General features: G+C 34.0%; 1 protein-coding gene across 1 annotated transcript in view; it reads left to right on the plus strand.

Annotated features, from left to right (window-relative positions):
* The window catches only part of LOC128544316 (uncharacterized), a 162,238-nt gene extending 145,024 nt beyond the window's left edge, over positions 1-17,214 (plus strand). The window contains exons 3-15 of the mRNA XM_053514321.1: positions 2,078-2,128; positions 3,693-3,998; positions 5,836-6,144; positions 6,479-6,784; positions 7,041-7,418; positions 9,483-9,622; positions 12,769-12,952; positions 13,186-13,320; positions 14,157-14,444; positions 14,538-14,855; positions 15,588-15,905; positions 16,357-16,641; positions 16,890-17,214. Of these exons, the coding sequence (XP_053370296.1) occupies positions 2,078-2,128; positions 3,693-3,998; positions 5,836-6,144; positions 6,479-6,784; positions 7,041-7,418; positions 9,483-9,622; positions 12,769-12,952; positions 13,186-13,320; positions 14,157-14,444; positions 14,538-14,855; positions 15,588-15,905; positions 16,357-16,641; positions 16,890-17,053 (3,182 nt within the window). The 3' untranslated portion in view covers positions 17,054-17,214. The remainder of the gene's footprint in view (positions 1-2,077; positions 2,129-3,692; positions 3,999-5,835; positions 6,145-6,478; positions 6,785-7,040; positions 7,419-9,482; positions 9,623-12,768; positions 12,953-13,185; positions 13,321-14,156; positions 14,445-14,537; positions 14,856-15,587; positions 15,906-16,356; positions 16,642-16,889) is intronic.
* Positions 17,215-20,089: the final 2,875 nt, after the last annotated feature.

A 20,089-nucleotide genomic window follows, 5' to 3' on the forward strand; every position in this document is an offset into this window, starting at 1 on the left:
TAAGGTTAGTTGGGAAGAAATAGGCTACGTGTTGGACTTGCAGGTACAGATGTCGGTTTTTGCACTATTGCTTTGAAGTATTAACCAATGTGATACCTACTTCGACTACTGGGGAAAAGGAACTCAAGTGACCGTGACCTCAGGTAAGTGTTTTCGTTTTGTTGTTCTATTGTGTTGGTATTTGTTTTAATTAAAAAATGCAGAAAAATTACGAATAAATCGAATCGCGTGCACTGTAAGATAGGGCAAGTGTTAGTTCATAAAAGTTGGCAGGAAATTAGTGACCGCCCTGCAAAACCCCACTTAATGAGGAGATATTGTATAGAGAATTGGACAATTAATTCACTGTGACTACTACGGCTTTGACTACTGGGGAAAAGGAACTTCAGTGACCGTGACCTCAGGTAAGTGTTCTTGCTTTGTCGTTCCATTTTGTTTAGGACAAAATTTTTTTAATAAAAAAATACAGAACCAATACGAATATTTGTAATAAATTGAAGCGCGTGCACTGAAAAATAGGGCAAGTGTTAATTCATAAAAGTGGGAGAGAAGTTAGTGACCGCCCTGCAAAACCCCTTTCAATGAGGAGATATTGTATAGAGAATTGGACAATTAATTCACTGTGACTACTTTGACTACTGGGGAAAAGGAACTTCAGTGACCGTGACCTCAGGTAAGTGTTCTTGCTTTGTCGTTCCATTGTGTTTAGGAACTTTTTTTTGTTATTAAAAAAAATACAGAACCAATACGAATATTTAAAATAAATCGAAGCACGTGCACTGTAAGATAGGCAATTGTTAATTCATAAAAGTGGGAGAGAAATTAGTGACCGCCCCGCAAAACCCCTCTCAATGAGGAGATATTGTATAGAGAATTGGCCAATTAATTCACTGTGACGACTACTTTGACTACTGGGGAAAAGGAACTTCAGTGACCGTAACATCAGGTAGGAATCCATTCATTTAACACGTTTAACATAACCCTTAAATTAGTCATTTTTAGAAAAATATAACAGTGTGCTAGAAGCACTTCTGGGTCAGATATTGTACGAGTAGTTTCTTAAACCTGATCACTGTGACGGTGCTTTTGACTACTGGGGAAAGGGAACGTCGGTGACCGTGACTTCAGGTAAGAAATTAAAACCAAACCTCTTTAGATTATTCTTCTCAAACACCACCAATAACAGAAGAAAAACTGTAGCGATTTAAGCCTGGTGTCGTGGTTTATATTCTTTAATATAAACAATGTTTGCCAAGGATGGGTCTTACATGTGAAAATATCGCACTTCGTTAACTGTGAAAAAAATTATGAACAAGTCTTATTTTTTTTATGTAGTATTTTTTTACGACTTTTGCTAGTATAAACAAAAAAATCACCCAGGAGTAATGCGCGCAATATGTTAAAACGTCGTAAAATGACAAGATGTACTTCTTTAACGTTGAGAAACGCGAAAATCCAACTCAGGTCTGGGTTTTGTGAGGGGGATTTTAGATTATTATCAGTTACATATAGATAGATCGGACAGTTAGGTCTTTTTGAACGATGTTGGATCAGATTTCGGTCACTGTGACGATGCTTTTGACTACTGGGGAAAGGGAACGTCGGTCACCGTTACTTCTGGTAAGATTTATCTCTTATTTATGCCGTTAAACTAACAGTGCAGTTTTTTTTAAGTCGCAAAAACTACTAATCTGACTGGTGGTAATTACTGCGCCCTGAAGTTTTAACATTAGCCTTTACTGCATGTTGGTAGACAACAAAAATAGCGCTTCGCGTTTACTTCAAACTTAAAAATGTTAAGTTCAGGGTTTTGCGTTTAAGCTCAGTTTTGGTTCACATTATAATAGTGTTAATGCGCTACAATACATTGCGTTTTTATTTATGGGTTGTTGTTGTTTTTTGACGGGGCTAAATTAAACAGAACATTATTTTTAATATGCTGTGAGACTATATTCGGATTTATAAAGTCTTCGGCATCAATAAGTGCGATAATATTCCCATATTAGTTGAGTTTATTTTAGTTCAGTTCAGTTTAGTTAAATGTATCGAGATGAGCTGGAAACTGCAGCACTGTGTAACTGGGCTTTTGATTACTGGGGAAAAGGCACAGCTGTCACCGTAACAAGCGGTAAGTAATTCAGCGCCTTTACCGTCAACTTTATTTCTGTGTTCATATTTAGGCTAGAAAAAAAACTTTAAAATTGTTAAAAGGCGATAAAATTGTTTAGCTACATATACGTTTAACTGTAATGCATTAGCATTTTTTTTGTCACTGCCAGATTGTGAGACGATTATTTTTATTTTAAGTGAATTATTATTATTATTATTATTACTACGTCTTATAAATTATTCATTTACTTTAATGATTTTGCTCCTGCTTTAAAAAGATTTCGTGTACCTATTTATGTAACACTAAAAAAAGAAACTGACAATGTTTCATTGCTAAAGTTTTTTCGCTTATTGTCATTTACCAAATAATTTAGTTTGAATTGTAATTAAAAATTATGCATTTAGTCTCTTGCGCGTCTCTGTTTTATAGGAGGCAGTAGGTTAAAGTCGTGTAAATGTAAAATAAAAATAAAAATACACCGATAGATTCTGTCATGGATTTTATTTTTCTGAGAAAAAAATCCTGCCAAATTATTTGAGTGATTTTACTTAGGGTGCTATAATGTTTATGATGTATTATTATTATTATTATTATTATTATTATTATTACAGAAAATATTGTGTATTTAGACTGTTTTGTTTTGTTATATGCTTAGCATTAATCAGTTGGTTTAATTAATTTAATGATCATGAATTAAAATTCAAGGAGCACCGTTAGATTCACTAAATTATAATGATAAGCTGTGCTTACTTCCTTGGCGTTGTTGTTGTTGTTGTTGCTGTTCGATTGGCGAGTAATAAACGTAAATTAATTAATCGATGTAAAATAGAATTGTAGAACTGTTCGGTCTAACTCTCAGTAAATTATTTCTCATTTCTCATAAATTGAAATTGTTTTATAATCCCAGAATGGTACAAGTGCGTTTTTATATAAGGCAAAAAAGTTTATTAATTTTGCTGAACTTTTACATGTGAAGAATAGCGTTCATTTCGTATCTTGTTAAAACGAATTAAATCGGGAAAAGGGCGGGTATAATATTATCTCGTTTTTCCCTCCCACAGTGTTCAAAATGTATCGTAATCTGATTCTATTGTGCATACGAAGTTTGTTACAAGTGTAATAATATGGCTTACGTGTCTTTGTGGTAATGCAACGTTTGTTATGTACTGTACGGTAGGTAATTAATATATGTTTACGGTCTGATATATACAGAGGGGCCCAAAAACGTTATACGTTATCCATGCCCATTGTTAATAATCGAATTGAATTATGGCGGCAATATGTAGTACTATGTTTACTCCAAAGATGTCTCTAGTCACACTATTTTATGTTTATATAAATTTAGTGATACAATTTTCAGGCGTATATTTTATTTTTCAAGTGTGTATACATTTTTGGCCCCTCTTCCTTTGTGTGTGTGTGTGTGTGTGTGTAGTATATAATGAATAGATAAATAAGATTGTAATATCTTACAAAGAAAACTGTTGATAGCAAATAATAATAATAATAATAATAATAATAATAATAATAATAATAATAATCTGTCTGGTTGATGTTTGTCTGGCTGTTTGTCTATATACAGCAACGCAAGAAGCCCCGAAGTCCCTGTTTCCCGCGTGGCAGTGCGGCTCGTCCCCTGATAATTTCGTCACTCTGGGCTGCCTCACCCGCGACTTGGCAATTGGCGATGGACTGAGCTACGTTTGGAAGGATGCGAGCGGCACCGCGCTGACTACCGTTGTACAATACCCGGCGGTGCTGGACAGCGGAAAGTACTCCTTAGTGAGTCAGGCGCGCGTCCCTGCTACCGACTGGGACGCGAGGAAGAAGTTCACTTGCGAAGTCACTAATTCCCTGGGAACCAAAAAGGCGGACTTGCAAAAACCAATACCAACACGTAGGTGAAAAATACTACAAAACATAATTTTGTGTGTCATTTCCAAATAAGCAGTAAAAGTCGTGTAAGTATTATTATACTGTAAATATTTGCATATACTCACACACGAACACACAGACACTCTCAGGGAAGAAAAATGTTACCAAACTTTTCTTGCCCCTTGGTGAGGCCGTGCATTTGATTCATTTTATTCTGTACCTTTTACGAGGAAACATGAAAATAATTGCACCTTAAGGCCCAGTGCCCTATATTTAAATATTTACTCTAAAAGCCAATTAAAAATATGTAACTTTAAAATGAAGCAATCGATGCATCTTCAAATAACAAGAGAATGTACAGTTTAGACTGTGCCTAGATTACTGATACAGACTGTGGCAGATGCATTTGATGCAATGGTCAATTAATTTATTATAGATTATCCATAGTAAACAAGCAATTAAATAGTAATACATTTGCTTCAACTAACAAAAATTAAACATTACACTTTAACATTCATGATACTTTTAACTTTAATTGTACAATATCTGAATGTTTTATTCAACACAGTTTAAGCTTACATTAAGTACATTTTCTGTAAAGCTCCTTTATTTAAAAAGAAGAGTTAAAACCAACAGTAAGTAATGTATCATGATAGATAGGGGTGGTAGAGTGGCACTAATCAGACGGTTTCAGAGAATCAGAGAAATCAAAAATTCAAATACAACAGTGTTTTTCCTTAAAGACCTGAGTGGACATAAACTTTACCAAATATTTGGTGGTAATCTCTTTCTTAGCTACATGTTTAAGCCTATTAGCTTATCAGTCTCTGTGTGAGCATTATTTTGGGGGGAAAATGATGCACATGACATGAAATCAGACAGTAAGCAAAATCAATGTCTTTACTTCTTTTAAGTCCCTTTAAAAAAAAAAAAGAAGAATGTTGCATGTCTAATCACACTGGGACAGTCTGCTTTGGCCATTAAAATGTCTGACTAAAAGTTGATTATTTTTAAAAAGGCTATCCAGTTGAATCAGCACTGGAATATTTTATGACAAGCATTTTAAAATCCAAAGCTTATTTACTCTCTGTACTCTTTCTCTGCCAATGCTGAACAAAGCGTGTTCCTTTTTTTACTGAGGCTTATGACTTTTCGCATGTGTTGCCACAGTATGTTATCAGAATACACTCAAATGTTTGCTGTGGCAAAAACAGTAATAAGTTAGATTTTACAGACTAGTTATTTAACTTGTTCCCAGTATAGAATTTTTACTTTATCCCTGCTCTATACTTGACATTTGTTTACCCATAATTATTTTACTATAGAATACAACATGATGGGTTCTGTTATAGAAAAAATAGCTATAACCAAGTTGTTGAATAATGTGCAGTGTTTTATTATAATTATGCCACATCAGTTTGCTGATGTAAAATATTAAATTTGTCTTGAAGTTAAAAAATGTAAATATATACAACTACCAATATTTTACTGAGAAGATTTAAAACCAGTTCCTTCGTACAAGTTAAAATATTGCCTCCTCACAAAAAAAACTCTGCAATATTAATGCCTTTGGAATTTTGTTTGATAAATAACTACACATTTAAAAAATGTGTTTGTATTACTAGAATTATATTATGTATACAGGTACTTGTGTAAATTGTTACTATAGAAATAATATCATATCAACTGCATAAGAATTGTATGGCACTCTGATATAAATTCAGATATAATAAGTTATAAAAAGGCATTTTTGTGGTCTTAATATACTGTGGCAACACATTTTATTTCTAAACTGCAGTACCTGCTGTGCCTATTGCTGCTGCATATGGATCTGTGTGTTTGTTTTGCAGCTGTGCCCGTCATCCCAGCAAAATCTCTGCTTCTAACAGCTCCGAGCCAAACAGAATTAGACAATGGAACAGCTACCTTCATCTGCTTAGCTTCAGAATTTTCACCTAAAACGCACACATTTAAGTGGACCCGTGAAAAGACAAGCCTCGATAATAAGGCAAAAGCCCCAATTTTAATCCCGGGAAAAAATACTTACAGTGCCTTAAGCGTTTTGGAACTCACTGCCAGCGAATGGATGGGCTCAACTTCTCCAGTTAAGTGTGAGTTCCAGCACGTGGCACAGACTCTGTCCCAGGAAGCAAGTCAGGGTATGTATTAAGTTATTCTACTTAGGTTTTATGACTATGATTATTTTTTTACAAATGAAAATTTCTTTAACAGCATTTGTCTTCAGTGTTATTCTTACACCATAGTATAAGTAACTGTTTTTAATGAAAGAATACAAAGTAATTGTTAAATCTTGTACTCAGATTTAATGTAATAATTTGTTCTTTCATTTAAATGAAATGGTAATGATCTATTATTATTTTACTGTAATGTGCAATAAAATTCAGGTATTTTTTCAGATTGTAAATTTACAGTTTCTTTAATTACACAAATTATTTGTTTCTTGATAAACTTATTTCTACACCTTCTTTACAGGACAATGTGAGGAGCAGCCAAAAATGGCAATAATTCCACCTTCCAACAATGGCATTCTTATCAATAGATCTGCTGACATTGTGTGCAAGGCTGAAGGACCAACGGGTTTCACCGCCATTAAATGGGTTGTTAACGGTAATGAGGTTGCTTCCCTACCTCAAAGCGATGTGTCTTCGAAGACAGCGATCTCACTCACCGCCACAATCTCTTATGAAGAGTGGCATACTGGCACCAAATTTACCTGTGAGGTGTATCATTCAGCATTAGCTCAGGGATTTATACAAGAAGACTTCCAAAGAGTAAACGGTAGGAATCGTGTTTACTTTTTCTACATATTCTTGCTTTTAATTTGCATGAAAAAGCTTAACGCATGAGAATTTTAAAAAAAAGCAGAAATTCACATTTTTATATCCAGTGCTACTGAAATTATATGGAATTATGATATGTTAAAGCTTTTTTTTGTTGTTGTTTACTTGTGACCAATGTTCCCAAACATACAAAAACAATGCAAGAGAAGGAAACTGACCATGTTTTGTTGTTAACTATGATTTTATGTTCATAGGCAAAACTCAATGCCCAGAGCTTTTCTTGCTCCCTCCACCAGAGAGCTCAAAGGGGAATTCGATGACCCTGACTTGCTATATTAAGGACTTCTACCCTAAGGAGGTTGCTGTGTCTTGGCTTGTTGGTGATAAACTAGTGGACAATGAGAGCACTGTTAAAGTTATTGAGAAAAATGGCAACTTTTCAGCATACAGTCAGCTAATTGTCAATAGGGCAGACTGGGAAAATGGCACTGTGTTCACCTGCAATGTTTATCATGAGTCCATCGGAGAGAATGTGCGCCACCTTTCCAGATCCGTTGCTGGTAATTCAAATCCACCCTCCGTAGTGAATCTCAGCTTAAATGTTCCCCAAAACTGCCCAAATGCTCTGTATTAAAAATTGTGTTGTCTGCTATTAATGCTTGTTTTGTTTTGACTTTTGGCCTGTCTTCTATGTCTTTTGTTTTTTAATTATTAATGCCGTGTCATTGTCTTTTCAGTCTGTCTGATGCTTGTGTGTTCTTGATTCTTAGAATATGTCCAATGCAATATCACACTGAAACAATGACAATAAAAAATCCTTCAGCATGTATCTTGTGCAGTATGGAAATATTCTAACATTCAAACTTTAAACATCTTTATCTAAACATCTCTTAAATGTGGCTCGTGTAAAATGATGGCACGTCTTCACCTTGACTGGCTTTAATTTAATACATTTTACTTAAAGCTGTTTTAACATCTTTAAGTAAACATCATTAACCTCTTTTATCAAATTACCAACACATTAGGCTGTAAGGCAAAGAGATGAATGCTTTTTCCCCAGAATGTACAGTACAAAATGCTAAAAAAGAGCTATATAATAATAGTAATAATGATAATAATAATAATAAAAATAATAATAATAATAATAATATGGGGTTCAAAGACCAATTAAATAGTTTAATAAAAAAATGTAAGAAAGACAAACCTTGTTATAAAACATTAAGTATTTTACATATGATAACAGAGAATTCTCTGAAGCTTCCCCCACAATTTCACAATGTGTGTATGTGTCTGTTTGCATTCCTGTAATATTTTTGTCTGTAAGCTTTATTTGTTGCTCTGTGTTAGTTACATTTCAATACTTTCAATAATATAGTAGTGCCCTTGACTGTCATCTCAGCATGGGAGAAAGGAGGTCTGTACGGTTCGCAGTACTGAGGAGAGAACAGAAGCCTGACAAAACTCCCATTTAAAACCAGTCACAGAAGCATCCTTGACTAAGGATTAGAGAAGGATGTATGATTTAGCCTTGTGTTACAAGCTAGCTTTGTGGGTTGGCTTATGCAGAAATTTAACTAAACAATCAGTTCTGGGGCAATTTGGAGTGAATTAGAAGCAATGAAATAGAGAATATGTTGTTTAAGATGTACATTATGGCATGACATTATCAGAGGTGGTTTCTTGCTCCTTTCCCCCATGCTGAGACTGACGGTTAGTGTAATTAACGGCTATTTAAATACCTGGGACATGGAGCGATAATTATAGTGAATAGTTATTGAATGCCTCTTCTTAACTACTATAATATGCTATAATACTTTAACACGCATTAATTAGAGTAAATGTAGAACAATGCAGACAAAATGTACAGCCTGACAAAATAACACAATCAAATTTATGCATTAAAATTGCATAAATATGTAAGTAATAATCATGTCAGAATGTGCGGTTATAGATTAATATTAAATGACATGATGAGGTGAGAGGCTTAGTGGTTAGAACTGTCGCTTTGCACCTCCATGGCCCAGGTCTGATTCCTGGCCAGGTTTAATTCCCGCCTCTGTGTGCATGGAGTTTGCATGTTCTCCCCATGCTTGGTGGGTTTCCTTCAGATACTCTGGTTTTCTTCCACAGTCAAAAGACTTGCAAATTACAGTAGGATAATTGGCATTTGCAAATTAGGATAATTGGCATTCCCAAATTGCCCATAGAGTGGTTCTGGGAGCATGAGGATCCATTTCATTCAATTGAAATCAATCTCAGTCAAGTCACCTGGAATAGGCTCCAGGCCCCCCACGAAACTGAATATAAGATTAAGTGGTATAGAAGAGTGAGTGATTGACGATGGCATGATGCAGACTGATGTGAAGCACACATAAAAGTGTAGCTTGGCACATCAGCAAAAAGATGCACAGCCATTCGTTACGTCTTGACCTTTGACTGTAGAAAACTAACACTAAATACTCCTTCCATGAATAAAATTTAAATGTCTTACCATATCAACATGTAAATTTTATTTATAATTTGTAAATATTATAATTTTATTTTTGTGCATATTAGAAACAATACGATATTAGAAGCACCTTGTAGTCACAACTACTGTTAGGAAATAAAAATCAACAAGATCAACTAATCGGAGTCAAAAATTTAACAGCATGGTGTGTGTGTGTGTGTCTGTGTGTCTGTGTGGATTCCAACAGATGTAGATTGCCTGGTGCTGACGCAGGGTTGCCACAATGAGACAGAAACTGAGGATGAAAACGTGGCAAACACTGCCTTAACATTTGTATTTCTCTTCCTCATCACTCTGTTCTACAGCATCGGGGTGACTGTTATCAAGGTGAGAACTGATCCAGTAAACATAAACAGGGTGAATTCAGGAACAAAAAATGTAGTATGCAAACAGTGTGTGGTCAAAAACCCTCCACACTCTTATATTTCTGTATATTGCTTTAGTACATATTTGCTGTAGAATTGTTTTGACAACCATACACAATGTTGTAACATTTATTTCCATTTAGAGTCCCATAAATTTTTGGTTGGCCACACAGATGTTTAGTTTCAATTCTGTGAGGTCTTGTTGCATTGTGTATGGGATTGCTCTTACATTTAACATTAAACATAGCTGTAATTTCAAACAATGATTTTTTTTTATGAAACAATTTCACCAATTTATTAATTGACTTCACTTATTGATTAATTGCTCACAGACTTAACTATTTGCTTATTTTAATTTAGACAGAAAATTAAAACTTTTTTGAGACGGCAGGGCAGGCCAATTCCATGTTTCAAAATCACTATAAGAAATGGTAAAATTTAATTGGTCAAAGGAATTTAGGAAGGGGATTTCTATAACAGCAGCTCTGACAATAATTTTTGCTATATAGCTCTATCAATTAGAAGGCGTTTTTAGTATTACATATTTAGTAAGTCACTAATTTTTAACTTCAAAGCAGAGAAAAGGGGGGTGATGACAGGAGTTCTGTTTATGTTTGTGTTTTCATTATATATGACATCTGTAGATGTGGATATTGTAACCATAAATGTTTAAAAAGGTTACAATTGGAAATTCTTTGCTAATTGCTATACTACAATATAAATAAAACCCTTCAGGAGGTGCCGTTATAGAATAAATATAAAATAAAAATATATAGAATACATAAATCACTTATAAACATAAAATCTATAATTAATTATAGACCAATACAAAGAACACCATATATTTAAAATTGCATTTTTAATTAAATGTAATTGTCAATTTTACTTATTGTACTGTTCATAGAATGTTGCTTGACCCAATGTTTTAAATAAGTATGCTGCAAATAAAATAATTTTAATTTGTAGTTGGGGATAAAAGTAAACGTTTTTAATAAAAATAAAAATCAAGAAAAATATATTTTAAGCTTAACAGAATATGATAGACAGGTTTCATGCACATGTACAGTAAATAGTAAATACCTTGAAAAACGTCATACATATTGTGTGTTGGATTTTGTTTTATTAATGGCAAGAAACATATAAACGTAAGTTATATCAAATGTTTTTACTCCTACAACAAAATAAATGTCTGTTTTATGACTTAATCAGCTGTGTTTTTCCCCCTTTTTTTTAGGTGAAATAATAAACATTAACAACTGATGGAATGAGTTTGATCTTCTCTCTGTTTCGCCAGTATAATGTTCTGAGTATAATGTTCTGTTAAACTATCTTGTCTCAGCTACTTTTCATGTGTTTTATATCTGTAAATACTTTTTGTCATTTAAATGTTGATTTCTTTTCATGCTTTTACTCAAATCTCAAATAAATGCAATTAAAAGCCTCATTGTTTTTCTACATCTTTATTGGTCAAACCTAATACATAGGGTTTATTTTAATTTGTATAAATGTTCTAACAGGTTTATGTGATGTGTTTCTCATTTTGTGTGGTCGAACATAATAAAACATTTAGCAGATAATATTTCTTTATTCTTTATTTGTGAATTATTTATCATTCCACTGAGCAAACGAAGATAATAGAAAAACATTCTTTGCATAACAGGCAAAAACACTGGTCTATTAATGCATGCAAATGTAAGGCTTCTTCCTGTGCAGGTGTGTTTCACTCTATTTCAGCGATGCAGATGATTTTCACTTCTTCTTTTAGAAGATTTTGCCATTTATCTTTGGACTGCTTCTTGCCTAACGCTCCCACCCGCTGTTTTCTGTGCTCAGTGAAGCTTCTCTTGCACTCCTTCCTCTAGCCACACCACAAAACACCAAAAACTGTGAAAAACACAAACTATTGGCTTGTTTTTTGGTTTAGCTTTAGAATTATTCTTATTATGTTCTAAATATTCATGCAATAATGAGAAAAACACAATGATAAACTGTGATAAATACTACACTATACTTCCCGTAAGCTCCTTGTTATGTCTTATTAGTTGTTACATTGAATTCTGTTTTTGAAAACTTCCACAAGGATTAGGACTAAATGAAAAAGGAAAAATAACAAACAAAAGAAAAAAATTCTGACAACAAAAATTAACCAGAGTTTATAAATACAACCAAAATATTTTAAAATGTTGGATTACTGAAGAAAAAAATATTTTTGCTGTTAAATAAATATTAATTAAAATTTAAATAATGCACTGGCACAGTGTGCACAATTTGTGTATGTTTCTCTTGTCACCCAAATTATTGCCTGATTTGTTCAGAAATTTAAAAAGCACCTGCTATAATGTAAAATTAAATAAAATAGATGCTCCATCATCTTTGGTTTGTGCCAGGTATGTTTGAATCAGAGTTTTTTTTTTTTGCATATAAGATGCACTTGTATTTCTTGTTAGACAGCATAATCATAATATTTATAGTACAGCAAAATCACAGTTTTATATATAGAGTTCCAGTGTTGTGCCAGCATCTTATCGCACATCAAAAGTATAAGGGAAATTTTTTTAAACATTAAGTTCTACAGAGCACAGACTATGGTTGCCATGTTCTTGAATTGTTGTTTTCTCATTGTTTATAGCTGTGAATGTGATTCCACCCAGCATCAGCATCAGCACCAGCATCAATACAACAACTAATGATATTAATCTAATTTGTTGGTTGGATGGTTTTAGTCCTAAAATGATTACCGTTGATTGGGGAGCGGGTAATAAAGGGACTGGGAAAAAATTTCAAAATGTGGAAAAAAAAGAGTTTTCCATGCTGAGCCAAATCAGCATAAATGCACAGCAGTGGAATGAAGGCAAAGAGTTCACCTGCAGCGCTACACACCAGGCTAAAACCTACAGTCAAACATGGAGCATTTGTAAAGGTCAGTTCCACACAAAACAATGCAAAATAAAAATATTTCATGATGTCTAAGTGTAAGTAAACAACCTCTTATATATTGCAGACTATCCAATTTCTGAACCACGGATACGTCTGGAGAAACCTCCTCTCAGGTCCATATTGACAGATAAACATGTAACAGTCTCTTGTGTTGTTGAGACTGTGTTCCAGCCTAAAATTTCATGGCTTGTAGATGGAAATGAAAAATCAGACCAAGTCATTATCAGTAAAAGACAAGGCGAGTCCACTGTTAGCAACCTGACTATTTCTGTAGAAGACTGGACAAAATGGAAGACAATAACCTGCAGGGCTGAACATCCATGTTTTAATACCACAGATTTTATAAACAAAACAGGTAAGTTATGTTTATAATTAAAAACTCAATTATTAACATTTATGTTCAGTTGTGCAGATGTATATAAAGAAAGTTTACAATTGGAAATGTGAACAAAATATTACTTATTTAAACAATAATCATGGACACAGAGTTAAGAGCCATCTGTTCACGTTGAAGAAGTAAGCTAAATTAAAAATATTTCACCTTTTCAAGATTTTAATTTATGTGACTTTTTACTTTATGTACCTCAGAAACTGTACAGAAAACCCCTTCAGTGGTGATCAGAAGGAGTCTTGCAGACGTAGGGAAGAGAGACAGTGCAGTGCTGGAGTGTGTTGCAAGCAGTCTGCCTTCTGGTGAACTCTCTGTCACCTTCCTGGCCAATGGTGAGAAGTTTCCAGAACCTCAGTATGTGAATCTGCCAGAAGGCCAGGACACATTGACTACACAATTCACTATTCCCAAAACAAACCAAACCAAAAACAACAAGTTCGCTTGCCAGATTCGGCGAAGCCATTCCAGGAAGTGGAATTCTAATTCTACAGTAAACCTTTTTGGTAAGGAAAATTTCAATCGCAATCTCTTATTTGTTTGAATACTGACATCATCTACAGGTTAAATGGTAATGGAAAGTATTGTCTTGGGTAACTGGTAGAAATACCAGCACAGTCAGCGAGAGGTGTGAATTCTGACTCTCAATTTTTCTCCACCATAGCTCATCAATCAAATTCATAAATGTACTCAGCTTAAAATACACAAGGGAAAGTGTGTTTTTTACATCTTTGTTGTGCAGTTAATATTGTTGGTATCGGTCCTTGATATCTTCTTTAAAGCAGTATCTCTCAGGGATGAAATAAAAAAAAAATTCCCTAGATGTCCATACAGCCGAGTCACTGGCAACGACTAAAGATCTGTTTCATTTATCTGGGTTACCCCCCGTCCAAATCCTCCCCCCGCCCACCTCCAAATAAAAAAAATAATAATAATAAACCCTTCCCAACAAGCTTCATATCTTTTCATGCTAAATATCTCAATTCAGATTGTCCTGTTTTACATCTGTAAAGCAAAAAAATGTTGACACTCTGATAAATGTCTGCTTTTTGTACATATGAAACGGGACAAGATATTTAATTTCCTGCACACTCGTGGTCGTTTTAAAGTATATTTTTGCTTTAAAATGTTTGTGACCTGTCTAGACTAAAAAAAATGTGTTTCTCTCCAGACGACCCTTCAGTGGAACTTTCAGTTGTATCCAGTGAGAATAAATTTACATCTATGCCACAAAAACTCCTTTGCTCTGCAACTGGATTTAACCCAGTGATCAAGTGGCTCCCTGAATCTGTGGGGAACAATAAAAGTGATGAAGTAACAATGAATAAAAATGGACGTGTAAAAGTGTCGAGCGAGCTATCAGTTATAGAACAAGAGTGGAAACGTGGAACTACATTCTTCTGCCAAGTCAATGATCAAGATCGGCTACCTGTCCAGAAGAACACCAGTTTTTGTGCAGGTATTGTAATCATCAGAAAAGTTCACAAGCTTTAAACTAAATCCAAATATTCCACAGTTATGTCTAATACTAATGTCATTTCTTTATCTCCAGTCACTCCAGATCATGTTCAGAGTGCACAGGTTTACCTGTTGGGTCCCTCCATCAGTGATATGCTAGAGAAGAAAACGGTTTCTGTCATCTGTCTGCTGTTGGGCCACAGGCTCCAGGATTTCTCAGTTAAATGCACAGTTGGAAAAAAACAGTTGCCTTTAAATGAGTCTCCATTCCAGAAACATGGAAATGGAACAGAAAGTGTTCGAAACGTTTTAAAGGTTCCAGCTGATAAATGGAAAAACCATGAAACAGTTTTCTGTGAGGTGAAACACCCCTGTTCTAATGCACAGACATACAACATCTCTAAACCCAAAGGCAAGTGCTCACAAACACTGACATTTAAGACCTCATTTAAATATTTTGTTTTAGGAGAGAAAAACTGCTCGACTAATTATAAATAGTCATAAAAATGTTTTTTTTTGCATTCTCACAGTGCATTCATTTATTATACGACAAAAACAGTGACACGCTGTTGTCTCTCTGTCTTATACAGTAATTAACAAACAAAAATATTTCGTTAATCTGTGATTTTATTTATTTACAGTTGAATGTAGCCTATTATAAAATGTCGAAAAAATACACCTAGTTGTGTCACAAATTATGACAAATTTTAATTAATTTCCTCATTTTCTCTTGACGTTAACACAACAAAAGTGCAGCTTTCTACTCGAATGCTGTGAAACACAACATCAATCATTTAAGCTTTACCTCTGCTGTTCCAAAGCTCTAACACTGGAGACTCCATCCATTAATGTAAAATAAATCACACCTTACAGAAGGGCGACCATATCTCCAACTGAGAGATTTTTAACAAGCAACTGCCTATAAATTAGCTTTTTCTTCGGTAAATCTTTACTGAAGTACACTTTATTTTAATCATCATCATTAGAACTATTGCATTAATATAAACCTGATATTCTGATCAGTAAAATGTAGAATTTGGTAATATAAATAAGACTATGCCCACAACAAAACTATTCCTATTTAAAAATGTAATTGTTACTGCAGTTCTGAGTTGGTTTTTGCTTCTATTATTTGTATCTTTAGAACTTAAACGTCCCACCATCCGAATTCGAGTTCCCAGTGATGACGAGCTGTTAGGATCTAACGACGCTGCTCTTCTCTGCTTGATTGACGGCTTCTTCCCTGCTGATATCTCTGTGCACTGGGAGCTGGACGACATCAAGCTGGACGCGTCAAGATTCAAAAACAGTTGGCCGCTCCAGTTTGGTTCAGTTCACAGTTACTTCATGCAAAGCACACTGATAATATCACCATTAAAAAAGGAGAATGGCACTTTTTACTGTGTGGTCAGGCATGAATCATCTACAGATCCAATCAAAACCGAAATAAGCAACATATACGGTCAGTAACATCCTCTCTCTGGTACAAGCAGCTTGTTTTGATTAATTTGGCTTTTTTTTTAATCAATAGCCTGAATCTGAGCTACAAGTGATTATGACTTTCCTAATAATAAAATGTAGACTAATACTTAGTAGTGTTTCATTAATTACACAATTCATCATAGTAAATGTTCTTATACAATTAAAATTGACTATACACAAAATGTATTTTCATTCTTTAAATCAAGTTTTACATCCTGGAGACACTGAATCTTCTTGCTAGTTTTAAAAATGTAAAATACTATTTTTAAATAGTAATTTTTAGTTTTATGGCCTTAGTGCATGATATTTTAAATAAATGAAGTAGTGGATATTTTTCAAATCTAAATTTCATACTGATTTGAATATGCACCATGATCACAATTTACCATCAAATGCTTAAACTTTTTCCAACTATGTCTGACTGTTTCCAGCCTCTGTAAATAAGAATCCTCCCTCTGTAAAGCTGCTGCGGAGCCAAGATGAGTTGGTGTGTCTGGCGTATGGTTACAGCCCATCAGCCATTAACATCACCTGGCTCCTTAACACAGAAACTGTAGAACATAACGGCACCAGCAGCTCTGCCAAGGGGTCTGATGGGAAATTTATGATTAAAAGCCACCTGAATGTGGAGATCTCTAAATGGGAACCCGGATCCAAATATACATGTCTTGTCCAGCACATCACTGGCTCAAAATATCTCAATGTTTCCAAAGCAGGTGATTTACCCCCCTAAGTGTTTATCATTTTCTTGTAATAAATCCTGTATCACAGTTGTACTAAAGAATGTTACCCTTCTCAGTGTTTACTCCTGATTTCTAATTTGGAGTCAATATTTAAATTTCTGACTACTGAACTACTGACCAATCAGAATCAATATAAATACATTAAAAAAAAAACTCATTTCATGTAGTGAAGCAACTCTATACCATGAGACTGAACTTGAATTTATTCTTTCTTCTGACAGAATTTATTGAACAGGCGATATACATCGATGAAAACTCGTCAGACGTTAACACAGTGGATCAGGCTGAGGAAACCTGGAATATGGCCTGTGCCTTCATCATACTCTTCGTCATCTCTCTCATCTATGGATGTTCAATTACTCTGGTCAAAGTGAAGACCGCTTGATCAGCCGTTTACGGCACCTTTTAATGTTTAGATTTATGTATTGCTTTACTGTTGTACATTGTTGTGAATGGGGAAAAACATCAATTATTATATTATTGCTTTTAAGTTGATAAATGCAAGCTTGTAAAAGAAAAATAAAGAAAAAAATATTTGATGCTGGAGATTTTTTAAGCTGTTATTATTATTTTACAATTTTTTTTATTGAGCCTCTTTCAAATAAAGGGTATATATACAGATATGCAAAACCATTCCTTATAGAGGGGTATAATTATATACCCCTATAATTATATCTGAATAATTAACATTTAAAATTATACTGGGATATACTGGGTATATAATATACTCGGTATATCCCAGTATAATTTTGAATGCTAATTATTTATTGTTTCACTGTGATGAAACAATTGCTGAAATAAATACAAAATTCAAATTGCACATGAACGTCCTACAGATTTCCTGACAAAAAGGTTGTATGTTTCTTTCAGCTACAGGTGTTGAAATTACCAGTAGGCTAGTTTGCTAGAGCTTATGAAATTGAAAATGAGCTTATGAAGTTAAAATGTGTTATTAATAGGCTGTGGTTATTAAAAACAGTCTTTGGTTGCTCATTTAAAATGTTAAAATGCAAATGTCAACATGCAGGAACCCCTCTCTGCTTTGGAACTGATAGCACACACACACACACACACTTCATAGAGTTAAGAAATGCACTTCTTGCCCAAATTTGAAAGTATGAAGGAACCACTAAAAACTTTCAAAAGTTCTTTCTGCAGTCAGGGAACCCTTTCAAAAGAATTTCATCAGCAGCACATTTTTTACCCAAGATTAACCCAGGAAAGTTTGAGTTATTGGAGCAATAAGTGTTTTTTTTCCCCAATTCCTCAACTTTTTACTCAGGAAGACGTGTGTTTGAAACACTGTTCACAGTTTATAATGTTATAAATTAATTTATACATAAACAATATTATAATATTTTATGTTATACTCTTTTACCGTATATTCACATGGTATAATAAAGCTAAAAAATGATCAATAATAATTATTGATAACTGTTTAACATCACGCCTTTTTATATTAAAAATAATAGAAAGGTGCAAACACACACTACTAAATAAACCAATTGACATTTTAAGCTTTTTTAAGCATATGAATTTAAGTTTTACATTACAAGTTAGATCTTTTCTATTCCTAACCATATTACTGTGTAAAATATAATAATAATAAAACAAACAAACAAACAAACAAACAAACAATTGTCTTGCACCTGAACAGCCTGCACTGATTTGATTAACAAAGCAGAAAACCTTAACGCTTGATAAAGCTCTCATCTTCACATGTGTGTGTTTCGATGTGTTGCATCAGGCTCTGATGGTCACAGCTGGGGTAAGAAAAGATAAGAAACTATGAATAGGAAATTTACATGAAAATGAAAATTTGCATTTCAAATTACCTGAATGGAAAGGCTCTTTTATCTTTTCATCTTTTAATTATGACTTCATTTGCACACTTCATGCTACATTTTTGCCATTTTCATATCAGATGAATTTGCCAACAAGGGGTGTTGAAGGCAGTTGAAGGGTTAAAACCAATTGACAATTACAGAAGACTTTAAGCACAGTATGGTGATGAGATGCTATGCTGCAGTAGAACATCTGGATAGTGCAAGAAGGTGCACTGAAGGAGAGGTGCAAAAACGTTTGAAAGAAGGCCGTAAGTCTGTAAATGACAATCCCAACCGAGGTAGCTCAGAGCCCACTGCAGTCAGTCTCATACACATTCTTTTTTCTTTTTGTTTACCAAAAGCCTACTGTTTTAGCAGGATAATGCACAATCTCATACTGCACCTTTGGCACATTACAATTCATTTGGGAGTTATTTCCACATCCCCTGTACAGTCCTGATCTCACTGCAAGCCATTTCCACATGTTTGAGCAATTAAAAAGGTTTCCTAGGAGGCCAGCATTTCAGGGAAGCTGGTAGTTCAACCATGACTCTAGTGTGCTGAAAAAACTTTCTACCTTGATGTTATCCAAGCACTAGTGAAACGCTGAAATAAGTGCATTAGTGTGGCAGGGGATTATATAGAGAAATAAACTGAGTTTTTACTCTCAGAACTGTTCTCTTATTCAGACCAATCAAAAGTCCTGGTTAGACTTGAACACAAGTTTGTACTTTGTATACAAGGTGACCATGTAGAGGATATGAAAAAGTCTAGTATGTGTTGCAGTAAGATGAACATTTTAAAATTATTGGAAATCTTTATCAATTCAAATATTTCTATTTATTTTCAGCCATAACAATATTACAAATAATTTATATATATATACAGTACTGGGCAAAAGTCTTACAGTAAGCACCATATTATATGTTGTACCAATTTTGTTGTATATGTTTATCATGTCAGGCAAAAATCATTCAGTATTTCAATATATAACTTAAAAATAAATAAATAAATAAATAAATAACATTACAGGAGAATATATGCATGGAAAAATAGAAAGGAGAAAAATAGAAAGTAGTGAGTGTGAGAAAGTTACCAAAAGAACTCATTCTCCAGAAAACTCAGTAAAACCTAACAGCTGTTTTTTATAAAACTGCACAAATCTGTGTCTAAAACTCCTGATTTTAAGCAATGAGTTTTCACTTAAATATTGACTTTATTTTATTGCTCTTTATTGAAGTTTCTTTTATGCAGAAATGTTTCCAAAAGCATCTTTTGCTTATGTGCCATATTTTTGTATCTGCCCAAGACTTTTGCACAGTACTACAAGTAAAACAGTTGTTAGGTTTTACTGAGCTTGCTGGAGAATTTGTGTTCTTTTGGTAACTTTATCACACTCGCTCCTTTCTATTTTTATGCAAATCCCAGGAACGTAAATTAAGTTTTTTGCTTCCATCTGAAAACTAGTCGGTCTTGTACATTTTTTTTCTTTACATGCATATATTCTCCTGTAATGTTATTTATAAATTTTTAAGTTAGATATGGAAATACTAAATGATTTTGTACATAATTATGCAGACATGATGAACATGTAG

The sequence above is a fragment of the Clarias gariepinus genome, chromosome 16 (genome assembly GCF_024256425.1).
Source record: "Clarias gariepinus isolate MV-2021 ecotype Netherlands chromosome 16, CGAR_prim_01v2, whole genome shotgun sequence".
In the NCBI taxonomy this organism is placed as follows: Eukaryota; Metazoa; Chordata; class Actinopteri; order Siluriformes; family Clariidae; genus Clarias; species Clarias gariepinus.